Source organism: Myiozetetes cayanensis, unplaced genomic scaffold (assembly GCF_022539395.1).
Source record: "Myiozetetes cayanensis isolate MyiCay16 unplaced genomic scaffold, myiCay2020 scf26, whole genome shotgun sequence".
Classification (NCBI taxonomy): Eukaryota; Metazoa; Chordata; class Aves; order Passeriformes; family Tyrannidae; genus Myiozetetes; species Myiozetetes cayanensis.
The window spans coordinates 1,293,469-1,313,214 of record NW_026087477.1 but is presented as its reverse complement, the minus strand read 5'-3'; the positions used below and the strand labels follow the sequence as shown (position 1 = coordinate 1,313,214).

The 19,746-nt window shown below is 49.2% G+C and overlaps 1 protein-coding gene across 1 annotated transcript in view; it reads right to left on the bottom strand.

Annotated features, from left to right (window-relative positions):
• Positions 1-19,746, bottom strand: part of ATRN (attractin) — a 147,456-nt gene that overhangs the window by 5,478 nt on the left and 122,232 nt on the right. The window contains exons 28-29 of the mRNA XM_050321089.1: positions 13,242-13,349; positions 764-878 (exon numbers count right to left, since the gene is read on the bottom strand). Of these exons, the coding sequence (XP_050177046.1) occupies positions 764-878; positions 13,242-13,349 (223 nt within the window). The remainder of the gene's footprint in view (positions 1-763; positions 879-13,241; positions 13,350-19,746) is intronic.

The window sequence follows — 19,746 nt, the reverse complement described above, 5'->3', positions numbered from 1 at the left end:
CTGGGAGCAAGTTGGGCAGGAAAAGCTGCAGGAAGCGTGGGGATTAATGGGTGTGAACCCTTAATACTGAAGGTTGTTTCTGCATCGGTAGAGGGGTCACAATAAACCTGGAAGAACGTGGGCACGGAGGTGTCCCTGAACTTCCCGGGGATCCATCATCTCTGCAACCTCCTCACGGCAGGTCAGGGAATCAGGGAATGGTTTGGGTTGGAAGGGACCTCAAAGATCATCCAGTTCCAGCAGGGACACCTTCCCCAACCCCAGGTCGCTCCAAGCCTTTTCCAACCTGGCCTTGGACACTTCCAGGGATGGGGCTTTGAACAAGCTGAGACAGTGGGAGGTGTCCCTGCTCATGGCAGAGGGGGTGGAACAAGATGATCTTTAAGGTCCCTTCCAAGCCAAACCATCCCATGATTCTATGACTTGATGTCTCCCTACAAATGGAGCTGGGAATGAAGTGGAACAGTGACAAGTTACTTCTGATGAGGAACCACTGCAAAGCTGTCTGTACCAGATGCCCCTTTTTCCCCAGGCACTAATTAGAGCATAATCCAAACATCAAATCTTCATCCACCACCTGACCCAAGGAATTGCTTCCAAGCTCAGCTCAGAAGCCACCAGAGCCCAACCTGGTGGAGCCCAAAACACCCCGAGCCGGGGTGTGGGAGCAGCAGCTCTGTGGGATCAGGAAAGGTGGATCTGTAAGGCTGGGGAAGGAGCATGGAGTTGATACCAAGCCACGAGAGCCAGGAATAACCCTCACCTGACTGTCCTGGTGGTGGAATTCCCCCAAGTCCTCGAGGCAACCTCACGAAGACGGAGAGAACGGCCGCTTTGTTCCCGAAGCAGGGCTCGAGCGCGATGGGCTTTGGTACCGTCTGCAGGGGGCAGAAAGGGGACAAAACTGTCACACAGCCTGTTCCAACCCCCTCCTCCCCCAGCCTCGGTTTCCCCAGCTCCTGCAAGCTCCAGGGCATGAACCATGGCGCTGTTGCCTGGAGGGTTTCCAGCACAAAGGCAGCAAAGCTGAAACCGGTGTCAGCAACAATCAAAGCCAAGGAACACGGGCACTTCATGAAAATCAGGCTGTTCCAGAGCCAAGCACTGCACAGGGCTGGTATTCCCCCCTAAATTCAACCACAGGGGAGCAGCTCAGTTAAACAACGGGGCTGGGTTTGCTTTTCCTTCAAACCCATCAGCAGAGTACCCAGAGCATCAGCACGTCCCACCACAGGGTACTGAGTTCGACTTCTCTTTCCAGAGTTTCACCCCAGGTTTCACCCCCACAACGCTCTCTGCATTAACACAGCAAAGAACAGGGTTAGATGGGATATTGGGAAGGAATTGCTGGCTGTGAGGGTGGGCAGGCCCTGGCCCAGGTTGGGCAGAGAAGCTGTGGCTGCCCCTGGATCCCTGGAAGTGTCCAAGGCCAGGTTGGAGCACCCTGGGCTGGTGGAAGGTGTCCCTGCCCACGTCAGGGGGTTGGAACTGGATGATTTTAAGGTCCCTTCCAACCCAAACGAGGTCCCTTCTCCAAAAAGAGGAGGTTGCAAGAGTGCACAAAGAGGACAGGTACAAGAGAGAGTCTTCTTTTGTTCCACAACAGCAAATAAAAGCTGAGCAACATTATTTTACACGATGCACTCGGTGCTTTCTCCTTTCTTGTTTAGTATGGACAAGTTCTACCCTGGTATTAATGAAATAATTATTGCTTTTTCCACCAGGCATCAAACTGCAGCACCGCACTTGAACGTTCAGCAGAAACTCAATACAACACAAGGCACTGAAAGAGCCCGAGCAGGAGTCAAACAAGGCTGTTAAATTACTGCTGCTCAATAAAAGAGACAAAGGGAGCTGACAGCCAGCAAAATGAAACCCAAAACTGCTTCCATATCTCCCCTTCCTGCCACAACTGCAGCGGGATTTTGCTGCTGTGCGTGAGGCAGAGAAATGCGTGTTCCACGGGGCTGGCTGATGGAAGCTGCTCTTCCTGCCTGGGCTGGGCCAGCAGATTGCTTCACCTCCCCACCCCCAGCGAAGGGACAAACTCAGGATGAAGCTTTCCCCCCCACCCAAGCACATCCTGGTGCCATATCCTGGAATTAGCAGAGGGAACGGAGAGAGCTGGGAGAGGGAACTGCAGGGATGCAGCCCACGGGTGTCTGGGAGCAAGAACCAAGCACAAAGTTGATTTTCTGCTGGGCAGAGTCGAGAATCTCACTGTTAGTAACAGAGAGCTGGTGAATCCCAGAGTTTGGAGGGCGGTGCTCGGGGCTCTCACCTCATCCTCGGTGCTGAGCAGAGTGGGAAGCAAAGACCAGGCAGGGAAGTGATGGGGGGAAGAGAAGGATGAAGGAGCGAGTGAAAAGGAAGAGATTGTCCTTTCTGATGCTCTTTAATCGATTTGGGTTTGACTCCTAATGGATTAATGGTCACAGAGGTGCTGCCAGGGCTGGAGCCCCTCTGCTCTGGAGCCAGGCTGGGAGAGCTGGGGGGGTTCCCCTGGAGAAGAGAAGGCTCCAGGGAGACCTGAGAGCCCCTGGCAGGGCCTAAAGGGGCTCCAGGAGAGCTGGAGAGGGACTGGGGACAAGGCATGGAGGGACAGCACACAGGGAATGGCTTCCCACTGCCAGAGGGCAGGGAGAGATGGGATATTGGGAAGGAATTGCTGGCTGGGAGGGTAGGGAGGCCCTGGCACAGGTTGGGCAGAGAAGCTGTGGCTGCCCCTGGATCCCTGGGAGTGTCCAAGGCCAGGCTGGAGCAATGAAGTGGAAGACTGGAATGAGAAGACCTTTAAAGTCCTTCCCAACCACTGAGGATTCTCAGCACCACATCCTCCTCACCCTCCAGCCAACTCACAGAAACAGGAGGCTGGAAAATCCATCCCCAGTCACCAAACCCAGCCCTTCCCTAATGCAGGCACATGAAAGGCCAATCCTCAGCTTTCAAAGCAGTTACACTTTCAGCCTGGGCCATCACCTTCCCAGAGGCTCCCTGCTCCTGGGTCTCATGGCTCTGCCACCAGAAACTTTCTTGTTTAACCTCAAATCCTTCCCACCTCAATTTATTCATCCCTCTGCCATTCCTCTGTGCCTTTAACCTTCTCCCTGGGCTTCTTCAGGCTCAGTTGATTGAGTAGCACCTTGAATTCCTGCTCTGAACACAAGCCCTGCCTCCTCCAGCTCTCCAACACCTCCTCAGCTGCTCTGGGGCACAGGTGACCTGAGAGGTGATTCAGGCTCTGACAGCACCTCTGTAATGGCAGCAAAATCCCCCAGAGTCTCCTGCCCATCATGAACCAGGAAGAAATCCAAGCTGTTCGTTATCACTCAGGGAGCTGGAGGGACTTGGAGGCTCATTTTGCTCATCCCAGCCCCAAGCTGGGCCCTCCCTCCTCCTCTGCCCTTCCCAGTAATGGGCCCTGAGTGTGCAGCACAAACCCTCATTCTGAGCCCTCCTGGGCACAATCTTTGCCCTTCCCACGGGATTTTCATCTCGTTCCTCAAGGTCACACATCTGCCTCCTCTCTGCTCCCCTGATTCCACACCACAGAGGGCTGGGGACAGGAGGGACCTCTGGGCCTCCTTCCTTCCCTGGTCAGCCTGCTCAGAAAGGAATCATGGAATGGTTTGGGTTGGAAGGGACCTTAAATATCATCTCATTTCCACCCCCTGCCGTGGGCAGGGACACCTTCCACTAGCCCAGATTGCTCCAACCTGGCCTGGGACACTTCCAGGGATCCAGGGGCAGCCACAGCATCTCTGCCCAACCTGGGCCAGGACCTCCCCACCCTCACAACCAGCAATTCCTTCCCAATATCCCATCTGTTCCTGCCCTCTGGCAGTGGGAAGCCATTCCCTGTGTCCTGTCCCTCCATGCCTTGTCCCCAGTCCCTCTCCTCTTTCTTGTCAGCTCCTTCAGGTCCTGGAAAGCCACAATTAGGTCACCCCGAAGCCTCTTCCTTTCCAAGCTGAACATTCCCAAAAAAACCTGAAGGTTAGTTAAAAAAAGGTTAACATTTTTGCACGGGGGAATTTCATTTCTCTCAACCACAGCAAGGATAACGATGCACCCAAAACCCTGTCAGGCAGTTGCAAACTAATTTGGAGGGAATTAAGCCCAGCATCGTTTTGCTGCAGCTGATCTGGATCTTAAAGCTAAAAAGGAGGGGGGGGGGGTGGAAAACCAGCCTATTTTCCATCAAATCCAGCTCTTCCCGAGACAACAAAGCGTGACAACAAAAACCAGCCCGAAGAATCAAATCCTGTCCATTCATTTTTGACAGTTCAGGCCCCTGCTTTCTGAGCTGTGACTCAGAGTGCAGCTCTCAGCTCCGAGCTGTGCTCGCCCGGCCGGAATGACGGGAGTGACTCAGGCAGGAGTGATGGGAATGAGGAATTGGCTGCGAGCAGGGGGTCAGCTGGGAGTGAAGGGCGAGCTGTGCCCTCTGTGGGACACGGAGCCCCTGTGGGACTGTCCTCAGTCACGCAGCGAGGGAAACCCACGAGGGTCCGTGGGGCTCCGGATCGCGGATCTCACCCACGGCCGTGTTCGGATGGGACCTCTGGAGGTGTCACCACGGCACAAAAAGGGGTGAGGAGAGGCTGGGTGGCCTCACCAAGTGGAATTTTGGTGGGGAGACCTCAGAAGTGCTCAGGTGTCCTTTCTGTCCCCAACCCTGAGTGCTCTTGTCACAGAATCATGGATATCCTGAGCGGGAAGGGACCCACACGGACCATCCAGTCCAACTCCTGGCCCTGCACAGACACCCCAACAATCCATCATATCCAAACCCTCCTGGAGCTCTGGCAGCCTTGGGGCTGTGCCCACTGCCCTGGGGAGCCTGGGCAGTGCCAACCACCCTCTGGGGGAAGAACCTTCTGCTGAGATCCACCCTGAGCCTGCCCTGGCACAGCTCCAGCCATTCCCTCTTTTTGCACATCCAAGCTGTTCTCCTGCAACGAGGTTTTGGGCAGGCTTGGAAAAAAAGCAGAGATCAAAACGCTTGGGATTCAACCTGAGAGGTGGCTTTGAACGGCAAACTTCTAAAAACTGTATAAAAAGAGGGAGATCTCCAAACTTTTTGACACCTTTTATCAGATGCTTCAAACCTGCCCCTGCCAGCGACTTCCACCTGGAGTGTTTTGATAAAGCCACTGCTGAATTATTGAAGTGATTCCCTTTTTATTGAAGGCTTAACAGCACAATAAAGTTGACATTATTCAAATCTATGCAAATAAGGAGCATCCCTCAGACACTCAGCACGAGAGGAACTGCTTTGAGAGGGGCCTCAACAGAGGGGTCACAGCTCGGGAGGGGACACAGAGGGGACAAAGACCACGGTCAACAGCCATGGGCAGACAACTGGTGGAGCCACCAGGCCCCTGCCCTGAGGTTCTTCTTGTCCTCAAATATTGTGACTGGCTGATCACAGAGAAACCTGGTGCCTGGACTAATCACAGAAACATGGAATGGTTTGGGTTGGAAGGGACCTTAAAATCACCCAGTCCCACCCCCTGCCATGGGCAGGGACACCTTCCACTGGCACAGGTTGCTCCAGCCTGGCCTTGGACACTTCCAGGGATCCAGGGGCAGCCACAGCTTCTCTGCCCAACCTGTGCCAGGGCCTGCCCACCCTCCCAGCCAGCAATTCCTTCCCAATATCCCATCTCTCCCTGCCCACCAGGATGGTGCAAATGCCAAACAAGGAGCAACAACCCCAGCCTGGGCACAATTTCCCCCATTTCTGGGTGGAAATAGGAAGCTGAGGGTGTTTTCCTAAATGATGCCACAGCCCCTGGTTCCCTGAGGCAGCAAATCTGTTCTCAGCCCGTTCCCCACAAATTACGGGCCCCAACCAGCACTAAAAAGCCGAACAATTCCAGTTTGGAATGTGAACTTGCTTCCCAGTTTGGATGTGAACTTAACAGGCCCAGAGCTTAAAACATTTACAGACATTACGAGCAGGAAGAGACACACCAAGTGATTTCATTAAACCCAGCTCCTCCAGCTGGATTTTCTCCACCAAATGGAATTTCCCAGGAATTCTCCTGGGCTCTTTCCAGGTGCCCCAGGTGTGGAATTCACCACCAGTTCCCTCAGGAGGCGATTTCCCAGCCCGATGCTTCCCCCCAGGGCAGGTGGAATTGTGTGCTGCTCCACCTCAACGCTTCCATTTAATCTCATTACGCTGCTTTTTCTCTGACAAATCAGAAAGGTTAATAAACCAAAGAAAGGTTAATAACGTGTCACATCGAACCAAGGGCCAGCACAACAAATATTCGGCGTCATCTTCCAAAAAAACAAGGCATGCCTTTCATTCAGGCGCTGTGATCCGCTGCTTTTCACAATGCATTCCAAAAAAATAAAAAGAAATAAATAATTTCCAGAGAATTATTTTTTTTTTTTCTTTTACCCCCTTAAAAAGAAAAACCACGTTGCTGTGGTTTGATCAAATAATTTGATTCCTCCTGTTGAGGTGATTTCACTCTGCACACACACACACACACACAGAGACAAAAAAAAAAAGGTCGAATTCCATTTGCAAGTTTTTGAATTGCACCACTAAAAGCCGAGTGAACGTTTGTAAAACAAGTCACAAGCAATTTCCTAGTGGAGGGGAAAAAAAAAAAAAAAATAGATTATTAAGCTTTAAAAATCGTATTTCTCGGGGTAATATGTGTGTCCTGCAAGATAGAGATGAAGGAAACTCCCAGCAATAATTCACGGTAAATGAAGCTGAGATTAAAAATTTACATTTACCTTGGGCCTGTGACACAGAGAAGGGAGGGGGGAATGAATTGAACACGACATGGACCCAAAACTGAAGGGAGAGGAACTAAATAAAAATCATATTCAAACCCTCAGAGGGATGTTCAGAGTCTGAAATGGAAAAGAGAGGTCTGAGCGTGCCGAGTTTCCACGGTCTGGGAGCCCACACTGAGCTGCTCCCACTGCATTTAACAACTGCTTTTAATTTTTATTCTTATTTTTACTTTTATTCTTATTCTTATTCTCATTTTCATTGCAGCAGCCACCGGCTCTGGGAGAAGGGAGAGGTTTTTTGGGAGGCAACTTTGGATTTCCAAAGGCCAGGGCACCCTGAAAGAACCAAATCTCACGTCACAGCTTTGGACACCATCACTCATCCTCCTTTTTCCGTCCCCTGGGGGGAAAGGATGGGCTGGATGAGGCCATGGGTAGCAAATCTGGGTAATAAATATATATATATATAATTTTGATTTTTTATGGGTGAAGAGGCAGGATTTTTACGGTTCTTTTCCACCACTCGGCTGGATTTTTGAACAGAAAAAAGTAAAAGAAGTTTGGAAAAAAACCAAACAAACCTCCAAAAACTAAACATTTGGGTGAAGATTGAAAACACAACACCCACAAAATAATTCCTTGGCATAAAGGAATGCAAGCAGGTCCCTGATAATGCTGGCTGTTCTCAGGGCTTCAATCAGAGAGATGCTCCTTAGAGGGGGGAAAACAAGCTCAGCAAATCCCTCTCCTGTGGGAAGCTTCGTGCTCCTCCCTCTCCCTCCAGCAAACTCCTCCTTATCACCTCAAATCAGGGGCCAACCTGAGGAAATATTCAGCCTCCAAATCTCAAAGCAGTTTAAATCACTTATCATCAGCCAAAAGTTCCCTAAAAACAGGGCAGGCTTAACAGATATCTCTGGTTGGTCTCCTGACAGCTCCCTTCCAAATATTTATATCCCATATTAAATTATGGGAGTAGCAAAAGTTTCTTCTAATATTTTTTCCCCTTGATTTTTCCATTTTTTTTTTAATTTTTTAACTGGCAATAATTCGCTGGGTGAAGGTTTTTTATGAGGTTGGTGTTTTGGCAGGAGGGATCCCAGCCAGGTTATCTGGAATTCTGGAGGGATTAATCCACTTGACCCACCTCAGCTGCCCAGAGAACACTCCCTTTCCCACCCCTGGCATTCCTTCACCCCCTGAATTTCATCCCATTCCTCTCCAACTATCATCCTTTGGAGGATAATCACTCCCAGCTTATTTCCTGTTGTCCTTGAGAAACCACCCTAAGCTGCTCTGTCCCCTCCAAACACCTCGAGAGCACCAGAGGGAACAGCCTCAGGTTGTGCCAGGGGATCTTTAGGTTGGATATCAGGGAAAATTCCTTCATGGAAAGGGTTGTAAAGCACTGGGACCGGCTGCCCAGGGCACTGGTGGAGCCACCAGCCCTGGAAGTGCCCAAAAACCCACGTGGATGTGGCACCTGGGGACGTGGTTTAATGACTTGATGCGGTTGGGCTTGATGACTTTAAAGGTCTTTCCCAACACTCATCATTCTGTGATTCAACAGCCTGCTCGTTTCTGCTCCAGATGACTTTTCTCCCGTCTCAGGAGCCGGTCCCTCGGCAGATGGGGTGCACTGAGAGCAGGTCAGTGGGAAGTGAAGGGGGAGGTGAGTCACCAGCAGTGACAACAGAACAACAAAAGCTGTAAAAACCATCAGTTCCTCGGCCTTTGGCTCTTCACTGACCTCTCCTTGCATGAAACAGCCCCAAAATCAAACTACAATAAAGACAGAAATGAAGTCAGCCTGTGGAAGTGCAGGAGCTGGAAGATGCTTCACTTCCAATCACTGCACCTTCCCCAAACCCTGCCCAGGACTCACAGCTCGTTTCTCTGCTCCTCTACTGCTGCTTGTAACTGCACTGCAGTGCAAAAGGAACTGAAAGAGGTGGGGAAAGCCCCAACCAGCCTGAAAAGGTGTGAATTGATGTGTGGCACCCCCTGCCCGCTCCCAAATCCACCCCCCGCTCCCCCGAATGCAACAAATTTCTCCTTCCTTTCAGTGTTTTGCTCAAGCTCAGCATTTGCTTCGAAAGAGCCACAAACTTTCCAGATTCTTTCAGGAAAAGCTTCTAAAAATTATAAACTTTCCACATTTTTTTTCATGGAAAGCTTCTACAAACTACAGACTTTCAAGGAAAGCTGCTAAGACTTATAAACTTTCCAAATTCTTCCAGGAAAAGCTGCTAAAAATCCTAAACTTTCCAAATTCCTTCAGGAAAAGCCTCTAAAACCCATAAACTTTCCAGATTCTTTCAAGAAAAGCTCCTAAAAAAAGATAAATTTTACAGATTCCTTCAGGAAAAGCTTCTAAAGACTATAAACTTTCCGAATTCTTTCAGCAAAAGCTTCTAAACCCAATCAACTTTCCAAATTCTTTCAGGAAAAGCTTCTAAATCCCATAAACTTCCCAAATTCTTTCAAGAAGAGCTTCTAAAAATTGTAAACTTTCCAGATGCTTTCAGGAAAAGCTTCTAAAAACCATAAACTTTCCAAATATTTTTCATGAAAAGCTTCTAAGAACTATAAACTTTCCAGATTCTTTCAAGGAAAGCTTCTAAGACTTATAAACTTTCCAAATTCTTTCAGGAAAAGCTTCTAAAAACCCATAAATTTTACAGAGTCTTCAAGAAAAAAGCTTCTAAAAACTACAGACTCTTCAAGTTATTTTAGGAAAACCTTATAAAAACTATAAACTTTCCAAATTCTTTCAAGAAAAGCTTCTAAAAAATTGTAAACTTTCCAGATGCTTTCAGGAAAAGCTTCTAAAAACCATAAACTTTCCAAATTCTTCCAGGAAAACCTTCTCAAACCTAAAAAAAAATCCCTAATTTCTTTCAGAAAAAGCTTCTAAACCCCAGAAACTTTACAGAGCCTTTAAGAAAAAAGCTTCTAAAAACTACAAACTTTCCAAATTCTTTCAGGACAAGCTTCTTAAAACCACAAACTTTCCAAATTCTTTCAGGAAAAGCTTCTCAAACCCATAAACTTTACAGATGATTTCAGGAAAACCTTCTAAAAAACATAAATTTTCCATATTCTTTCAGGAAAAGCTTCTAAAAACCTATAAAATTTTCAAATTCTTTCAGGATAACCTTCTATAACCCATAAACTTGACAGAGTCTTTCAGGAAATGCTTCTAAACCCCATAAACTTTCCATATTCTTTCAGGAAAAGCTTTTAAAACCTATAAACCTTCCAGATTCTTTCAGGAAAAGCTTCTAAAAATTATAAACTTTCCAAATTCTTTCAGGAAAAGGTTCTAAAACCCCATAAATTTCCCAGGTGTTTTTTTAGGAAAACCTCCTCTAAACTCAAATCTTTCCAAATTCCTTCTGGAAAAGCTCCCAAAAACAGCTGCAGGGGATTAGGAAGCTTCGATTCATTTGATAACAAGCCCTAAAAAAAAAAAAAACAAACCCAAACCCTGAACTGCAGCCACTTGGATGAGTCCCAGACACCCAGGGATGGATAAACACTCTCAGAAAAATAAAACAACAACAAATCCCAACATTCAGCACAGAGAAAAATCACGGGATTTTGGGATAACCAAGCAAATTCAGCGTGGATTGGAGATCCAGTGCTGGAAAACAGCAGCTCAGGATGGAAGTGGCTGGACACTGGGGCTGCCAACTGGCTCTGGACAATGGAGAAGGGAATTAATCCCTTGCAGACAACACTGTCCCATTTTCCATTTCTCCTTTGTCACCTTCCAATCAACTCATCATGAACAAAAGGCTTTGATTCCCACAGGGACAGAAAACCATCGGTGATGACACAAGTTTGGGGTTCATCCATTAAAATGAAAACTCAAATTTGGGCACTGAGGAATCTGAGGATGGTTCCAGTCCAACAGCACAGCAGCACTTCCCTCTTTTCTTGCCTAAACCAGCCAAGCCACAAAGAAAATCCACTTCCTCTTTTCTTGCCTAAACCAGCCAAGCCACAAAGAAAATCACCAATTAAACCCCAGTTTGTCCAGTTCTGAATCATCCCATCCTGCAGCTCCCTCCTGCCAGGAGCTTTTTTATCCCGTGCAGGTGCCAAGGGGATGAGGAGAAACACCTGAGTTGTTGCCTGGGGTGAAACCACGACACCCCACAGACACCAAACCCGGGGTTTCACTTCCATTTAGGGAAAATTTCTTCATGTAAAGCATTGGGAATGGCTTCCCAGAGCAGTGGTGGAGTCACCAGCTCTGGAAGTGTCCAAAAAACACGTGAGGACATGGTTCACTGGTGAACATGGAACTCATTTACAACCAACCCAAAAGCTTCCTGAGCCTCCTCCCTTTCCTGAAACACTCCTTGCCTTTTGCTACCACTTTTCTTCCCTTCCCAAGTTCTCCAAGATGATGAAAAAACCTACAGAAACCCCATAAAATTCAGCAACTCTCCTTGTCATGGAAAAGCATCCTTGTTTTCCACTCAGACCTTCCAGCAGCTGATGGAAAGTGTCCCTGCCCGTGGAACTGGATGACCTTTAAGGTCCCTTCCAACCCAAGCCACTGATTCTATGGAATTCCCTGCAGGCACAACATTCCATGTCCACATTCCCCACTTGGCTCCAGGACAGTGCAGCAGATTTGCCTCATTTGCATGAATCAGGGAATGCCATTTGTGCTTGAACTGGATTAAAAAAAGAGATGTGTGAGTTCCCAGCGCAGAGGGCAATTAGTTGGTAACGATTTGGGGGTCTAAAATAGGCTTATTTCTCCTCAGTCTTACTTATTGTGCCTAAAATTGGCTTCATTTTCACTGCACTCCAAGAGAAGGACATGAGGAAAAGGACTCAGGGAGGTTTAGACTGAAAATCAGGGAAAGTTTCTTCCTGGAAAGGGCTGTCCAGCCCTGGCACAGCTGCCCAGGGCAGGGGTGGTGTCACCATCCCTGGAGGGATTTAAAATCCCTGTGGATGTGGCACTTGGGGACAGGGGTCAGTGGTGGCCTTGGCAGTGCTGTGGGAATGGTTGGACTGGATGATCTCAGAGGGCTTTTCCAACCTAAATTATTCTGTGATTCCATGTATTGAAAAGCTCTTTGTCCACCCAGGACACCAACTGGAAAAGATTTCAGTTTTCCATGAGAGATCATATTCACACCCAAACAAGGAGGAGCTAAAGCTCTACAGGCAACATTAATGGTGGCTTTTCCTGCTGCTCAGGCCAAGATTCAATGTTATCTCTCACCAAACAGAAGTTCTGGGCTCACACTGTTTCCATGGGATTTACAATAATTAAAATACCCAGATTTTTTCTAAAGGAAAGCAGAACTTGCTCTCTTGTTAAAGGAAGAGAATGTGAGAAACTTGGTGCCTGGGCTAATCACAGAGACATGGAATGGTCTGGGTTGGAAGGGACCTTGAAGACTCATCCAGTGCCATCCCCTGCCATGGGCAGGGACACCTTCCACCAGCACAGGTTGCTCCAACCTGGCCTTGGACACTTCCAGGGACCCAGGGACAGCCACAGCTTCTCTGCCCAACCTGGGCCAGGGCCTCCCCACCCTCACAGGGGAGAACTTTTTTTCCTGATATCTAATTTAAACCTACCCTCCTTCAGCCTAATGAAGAAGACTTCCACAAAAACCTTCAGCCTCAACAAAATAAACCAATCCAGCTGCCTTGGACAGGGACGAAAAATAATCAGTGTTCTCAGCACCTTCATGTTTTCTTTTTGCATCCAAGTCAAAGCATGGCCTCAAAAAAAAGATCTTTTCATTCACTTGCTGCCTTTCAAATCTGCTTCTCCTAAAACTCCACGTGTTCTCTCCATGCTCCTCACAAGATCTACTGGAACACGTATTTATAATCAGAAATGTTTTAGCAGGCCTAACAACCGACAGATTCTACTCCAGCAGATAGATTATATTCCAACACACAGATTATACTCCAACAGACATGATTACAGTCCAACACACAGATTATACTCCAACAGACACGATTATATTCCAACACACAGATTATACTCCAACAGACACGATTACAGTCCAACAGACAGGATTATATTCCAACAGACATGATTACATTCCAATAGACATGATTACATTCCAACAGACAGGATTATATTCCAACAGACAGAATTATATTCCAACAGACAGGATTATATTCCTGCTTGCTTTGAGGTGTCACCGAAAAAGGGCTTTCATTTGCAGCCTCTGCAGGTACTTGCAGCCAAATGTCACCCGGTGCAAAGCTGCTTTTTTCCCTATCAGAAGGCACAAAACTGACAAGCCCAACCCAACATCTCACAGGCCAAATCAGCACAACTTTTATCTGAACCAGCCCCGAAGTTCTCAGCGAAAAATCAAATCAAATCGAATCCAAACGGCCCTCCCGGCCTTCCAGGTGTCTGGAAAAGGGGGGGGTTTGGGCTGAAGGGCGGAGAGGACCGTCCCAAAGCTCTCAGCTCTCACCTTTATGCTCCCCCCGATGAGATCTGGTGGCTCTTCATCTGTTTCTAAGGCAACGTTGATGGAGGCGAAGGGGCGACTCGCCATCTGTTGCATCTCGCGCAGGAGTTGCTGGTTTAAGAGAGAGAGAGAAAAAAAGAAATACCATCAGCACATTGTCCCCACCCCGAGATGCAAGCAGGGAAATGGTCTCTGATGCAAAAGGAGAGGGAAAATAACCTCCTGGGGTTGGGATGGGTCTAAAGGGTACAGGTGATGGGAAATGGTCGCGTTGTACAAGTTACGGCAGGTGAAGCTCAACGCCGAGCCCGAGACCCGTGTGAGGGGGGAAACGACCTGCCTGAGGCTCCACAAAGCAGATCCTTCCCTCTGAAGCTGCTGTTTGTCACCACCTGCTCCGCTGGATTTGTGGGGATGGTTTTTCAAACTAACCAGCAGCACTTTGTTAAGTGCTGCGAGGATGAATCTGCTGCTTTGTTGTTTTTTTATTATTTTTATGACAGCCCCAGCCAAACGCTGTCAGGCCGCTCTTGAATAATCCTCCTGCTTTATTGTTTTCCTTGCTGAGTGCAGCAAATGTATCAAATGGCAAACGGGTGTCCCTTGTTGCAAAATGTTTTATTAAAATCAAACAAAAAACGCCACCCTTTTCCTGGATAAATCCCCCGGAGCCCTCACCACACGAGACATCTTTTTATTGTGCTTTGAAGCACCACAGTGCAGTTCCCCTCCTTTTTTTTTAATAACACACAGAAAAGAGGCACTTTCTCCACAGCTGGGCTGGGAGCAGCTTTCCAGTTTTAGGCTGAGCTCTGGACAGGCTCCTTTTTAACCTCAGTGATCGATCCTTAACAGCAACAGCCCAGCCTGGGAGGGGGTGGAGAAGCCAAAATTCCCTGAGGCAAAGAGGCCCGACGGGAATCGATGCCTCCATTCAATAAGGGATCCATTCAATAAGGGAAGAGGCAAACACTCTGCAGGGCACGGGAACAACCAGTGCTCTCACCCTTAAGTGCACAAACTGCCCAAACCACAGAGCCCTGCACATTTACCATCGCTGTTTATCCCCAGCAACACCAGTCATCCTCAGGTTTCAAGCTGGACCGAGGCACCACCAAACGCTCGCTGTTAATTCCCACCATCACCACCCGCATTTCCCAGCGATTCTCAGGGCAATTTGACCTGAGCAGTCCTGAACTGATCATTTCCAGCACTCAGAAAGTGCTAAAAAACACCCCCCCACCCAGCACAGCGGAAGGTGAAGGGAAGGTGTTGTTTATCCAGCGACGTCATTTGGACAGAACGAATCCAGGGAATCCTGGAATGGTTTGGGTTGGAAGGGACCTTGAAGACCATCCAGTTCCACCCCCTGCCATGGGCAGGGACACCTTCCACCAGCCCAGGGTGCTCCAACCTGGCCTTGGACACTTCCAGGGATCCAGGGGCAGCCACAGCTTCTCTGCCCAACCTGGGCCAGGGCCTCCCCACCCTCACAGCCAGGAATCTCTTCCCAATATCCCATCTATCCCTGCTCTCTGTTAACATGAAGCCATTCCCCCTTGTCCTGTCCCTCCATCCATTGTAAATAGTCTCTCTCCATCTTTCTTTTTGGCTCCTTCAGGCACTGCAAGGCCACAATCAGGTCACCCCAAAGCCTTCTCTTCTCCAGGCTGAACAATCCCAGCTCTCCCAGCCTTTCCTCCCAGCAGAGCTGCTCCAGCCCTCTGATCATCTTGGTGCCTCCTCTGGACTCGCTCCAACAGCTCCATGTCCTTCCTGTGCTATCAGGTAATGACAATTCCATCATCATTTTCCTGAACTCATCAACACAACCCCAGGATGGGTCAGGCTGGAAAAGCCCACAGTGGGTCCTCTGGTCCCACCTCGCTGCTCCAGCAGGGCCATCCCAGAGCACACAGCACAGGATTGTGTCCACACAGCTCTGGGATATCTCCAGTGAGGAGACTGCACACCCTCTCTGCACAATCTGTTCAGTGCTCAAAGTTCTTCCTCGTGCCCAGGTGGAGCTTTCCGAGCATCAGTTCCTGCCCGTTCCTCTTGGGCCATCGTTGTCCCCCCGAGCAGAGCCTGGTCCATCCTCTGCCCCCTCTCTGGTTCTTCTCTGCCCATCTCTCCAGCCTGTCCAGGTCCTCCTGAAGGGCCACAAAACCCTCTGAGGTATCAGCTGCTCCTCCCAGCTCTGCACCATCACCAAACTCCTGGTGAGGAGACACCAACCCTACATCCAAGTCCCCAGGTCAAGCTAACACTGGGGGACACCACCAGTGACAGGTGTCCAGCTAGATCCTATGTCCCTGATTATGACCCTCTGATGGTCTTTTCTTTGCCAAGACAACAATTATTTGAGGATTTTTGGCTGTTCAGTGCAGAAAACCAGAGGGCCCTCTCTGTAATTTGGGGTTCGTGATGAGCTCAGCGCAGCACAGGCTGAGGGGGGGTAGAAAACCTTCAACGGCTCTCAGTCCAATTAAACAAAAATACAAAATTTCACCGCATGTGATGAAAGTTTTCCCTCAGTTTTTGAAAGAAAAACGAGAGGGAGGGAGGAAAAGGGCATTCTGGAGCAGATTGTAGATACTGTCATGAAGCAGAAATCTTGAGGAAGGCTCTCCCTCCACGGAGGATTTGTAGGCAAACTTTGCGTGCAGCTCACACTTTGGGGAAGAGGACACGAGGAGTTTGGGGGGATATTTAAAGCAACCCAGCAGATTGCAGACGAAAGCAAAGTGTGAAACAGATTGTTGGGCTGTTGTCGCTGTAATTGTCCCCTTCAGCGATCGCGGAGAGCTTTGTCTAATGGCTCTAAAATCAACGAACAAGCTGTGCTGATGGAGGTGTCCAGGAGACTGATGGGCTAAAAGCTCTGAGTTCTTCAGAGGAAGTTGTTTTCCCGAAGAAAATGTGCAATTTGGCAACGGGGATCGGAGCGAAGTCAATAGGATTGTCTAGGGGGGATGGAATTATGGGGTGGTTCGGGTTGGAAGGGACCAGCCTGGCGAGCTCATCTGGGCAGAACTAATTCATGGAATCACAGGATGGTTTGGGTTGGAAGGGACCTTAAAATCACCCAGTCCCATCCCCTGCCATGGGCAGGGACACCTTCCACTAGCACAGGTTGCTCCAAGCCCTGTCCAGCCTGGCCTTGGACACTTCCAGGGATCCAGGGGCAGCCACAGCTTCTCTGGGAAATCTATTCCAGTCCCTCACAAGGAAGAATTTCTTCCCAATATCCCATCTCTCCCTGCCCTCTGGCACTGGGAAGCCATTCCCTGTGTGCTGTCCCTCCATGCCTTGTCCCCAGTCCCTCTCCAGCTCTCCTGGAGCCCCTTTAGGCCCTGCCAGGGGCTCTCAGGTCTCCCTGGAGCCTTCTCTTCTCCAGGGGAACCCCCCCAGCTCTCCCAGCCTGGCTCCAGAGCAGAGGGGCTCCAGCCCTGGCAGCATCTCCGGGGCCTCCTCTGGACTCTCTGCAGCAGCTCCACGTCCTTGTGCTGTTGTTCCCAGCTCTGCAGGGGGGTCTCACCCGAGCACAAGAGGGAAAACCCAAGGTCCAAGCAGTAAATTTCCCCTAACCCCAGCCTGTGGTGTAGCACCACTCACGGCACAAAGCTCCCCCTAAAAAATTTGGGAATTAATTAGAGAAATAATTGTCCTGTAACCTGAAAGTCACTCTCTGCCCCAGGGCCTGGGCCCTGCATGTTTAACCCGGGCACGTACCAATCCCCCAACATTTGTTTGGGGTGTCCAAATTTTAATTAAAAGGTTTTCTGATGTTGTGAGGGAGAAAAGTGTGGCTTTTCCCCAGCCAGGAGGTTGAGCCTGGCTTCAGAAGTCAGCAGCACTTAACATCAAGAAACCCCAGAACCTGCCTTGCTCTCACTCCTAATTTCTAAGATTTCGAATAATGAACCTCAATGCTCTTTCAAGCCAACCTTTGCTTTCCAGATGACACAATTAATGGGACAACCTGGGAATATTTTAAATCACTTAGGCCTGAAGAGGATTTTAAAGGCGAAGCGTTTGACAGGCTTACAATGAAATCACATCAAAAAGCCTCTCCTGGAACACAACCCTGGCCTTTAATATTTAAATAGCTGCAAACTCTGAACCTGCACAACTTTCATGTGCACTGGGTTTGATTTTTATTCCGGATCACAGAGCCATGGAATGGTTTGGCTTGGAAGGGACTTCAAAGATTATCCAGTTCCACCCCCCTGCCCTGGGCAGGGACACCTTCCACCAGCCCAGGTTGCTCCAACCTGGCCTTGGACACTTCAAACCCAGCAATTCCTACCAGGGAATTCCTTAAATTCACCCAGGTTGAGCAATGGATGGATCCAAAACGAAAAGTGTGGTAGTGATGGGAGCCAAACCACCCTTGGCACGCAGGAAAGCCCTGCCAGGCAGCAGCACAGGCTCTCAGGGAGAAGAAAAACAGCTCCTGAGGTTCCCAGGTTAATTGACTCGTACAACCTGCGCCGTGTTTGCCCACAGGGAGAGCCTGCAAGTTTTATTCCCCACCATAAAGCAGCCACCAGGCTCTGTTTATCCCCCCCTTCCCACTCCCATCCATCCTGGGAATTGCCTCTTCCTGCACAGCCTGTTTTATTTTATAATTTGTATTTTCAGCCACGAAATAACTGTGATTTTTTTTTTTTTTCCCCAGAAGAAAGGCACTCTTTTGGGGTTTTGTTTGCTCCTGATGAAGGATGGGTTTAAAAAAAGAGCAAAACACTGATCTAGAAATGAAGGAACTTGAGTTTTCACAGGGAATGTTTTGTCTCAGTTCTTAACAGAAAGGGAAAAAACATACCAGGTAGGAAAACTCAGGGAGGACAGTAGGGAAGCACTGGCCCAGGTTGGGCAGAGAAGCTGTGGCTGCCCCTGGATCCCTGGAAGTGTCCAAGGCCAGGTTGGAGCAACCTGGGCTAGTGGAAGGTGTCCCTGCCCATGGAAAGGGGGTGGAACTGGATGAGCTTTAAGCTCCCTTCCAAGCCAACCCATTCCATGATTCCAAACCCCTGGGAGTGGTGAGTGAGCAGCGGGAACAGAGGAGCTTTCATTCTAAGGCAGAGCAAAAGCCAAGCAAGCAGGATCCCGCAGGAAAATCCCAGCTGACAGGATCCATTCATGCAGGAGTGGCTGGTACCATCACACAGGCCTGAAGTCAAAGGAGGTGAACTTGAATAAGGGGAGCCAGAAAAGAGCAATAGTTTGATCAACAAGGGTTTGGGGTTTTTTTCCCCCCCCAGGAATGTGTAGATTTAATCTTTCGAGGTGTTTCTGAAGTCAGATTTCCCTGACCCATGGGTTGCTGCCTTTAGAACTAAGGCCACTCTCAGCAACCTCAGGAGATACAATTGGTTTGAAAAGACCTTTTGCAGAAGATATTTCAAACACTGCAAGCTACACTTCCCTTTGATAGAATCATGGAATTGTTAAGGCTGGAAAACCCTCTGAGATCATCCAGTCCAACCATCCCCCAGCACTACCAAGGCCACCACTGCCCCCTGTCCCCAAGTGCCACATCCACAGGGATTTGAAATCCCTCCAGGGATGGGGACTCCACCCCTGCCCTGGGCAGCTGTGCCAGGGCTGGACAACCCTTTCCAGGAAGGAATTTTTCCCTCATATCCAATCCAAACTACCCCTGGCACAGCTTCAAGCTGTTTCCTCTGGTCCTGATGAGACAAGCAGGATTAGAGGTCACCCTTTGAGGATTCATATCCCCTCCCTGGAGGTTGCAGTTTTGATCAGCATCCTGCTGATCAAGGTGGGTCTCTGATCCTGTATTTCTGCACCTCCACGGGAAAAAAAATCCATCTCCCCCTGTTCTGAACCAACAAAACCACGCTCTGTGCTCTCCATGGAAAACTTTAAACCTCAGGAGAACCTTAAACGAGCTGCGTGTTCTGAGTCACATCCCTGCCTGGATTGCAGAGATCAAACTGGTGCAAGGGGGTCAAAAGCCAGAGAGAGGTCACAGCCCACGAGTCTGCAGGAAGAACCAGCTCCAGGGGGGACAGGGAAGGAAGATGGAGGTGATTAGAGGGATGGGAACACCAATGAGGAAACACTGAGAGAGCTGGGGTTGTTTAGGCAGCTATTCTGAGCTTATCCCTGCACATCCTGGATTGCTCCGAGGGCTTCATTGGAATTCAGCAGGCAGGTTGTCCCACTGTGCACAAATATCTGTTTGCTGATGCACAGCAATCACCCCCTGTTCCCAGGCACGATGAATTTAGTGAGGGGGACTTGTCCCACAATGACAGCTCCCAAAACTGCAGTTCCACCAGTGTGGGAAGGGGACACCACCCTCATGGGGTTGCCAAGGGCTCCTGGAGAAGGTTCCTGTCCTGGCAGTGGTGGAGATGGATCTGCACATCTCCAGGGCCAGCACTGACAGGTGCTCAGAGAACCATGGAATGGGTTGGAAAGGGACCTTAAAGACCATCCAGTGCCACCCCCTGCCACGGGCAGGGACACCTTC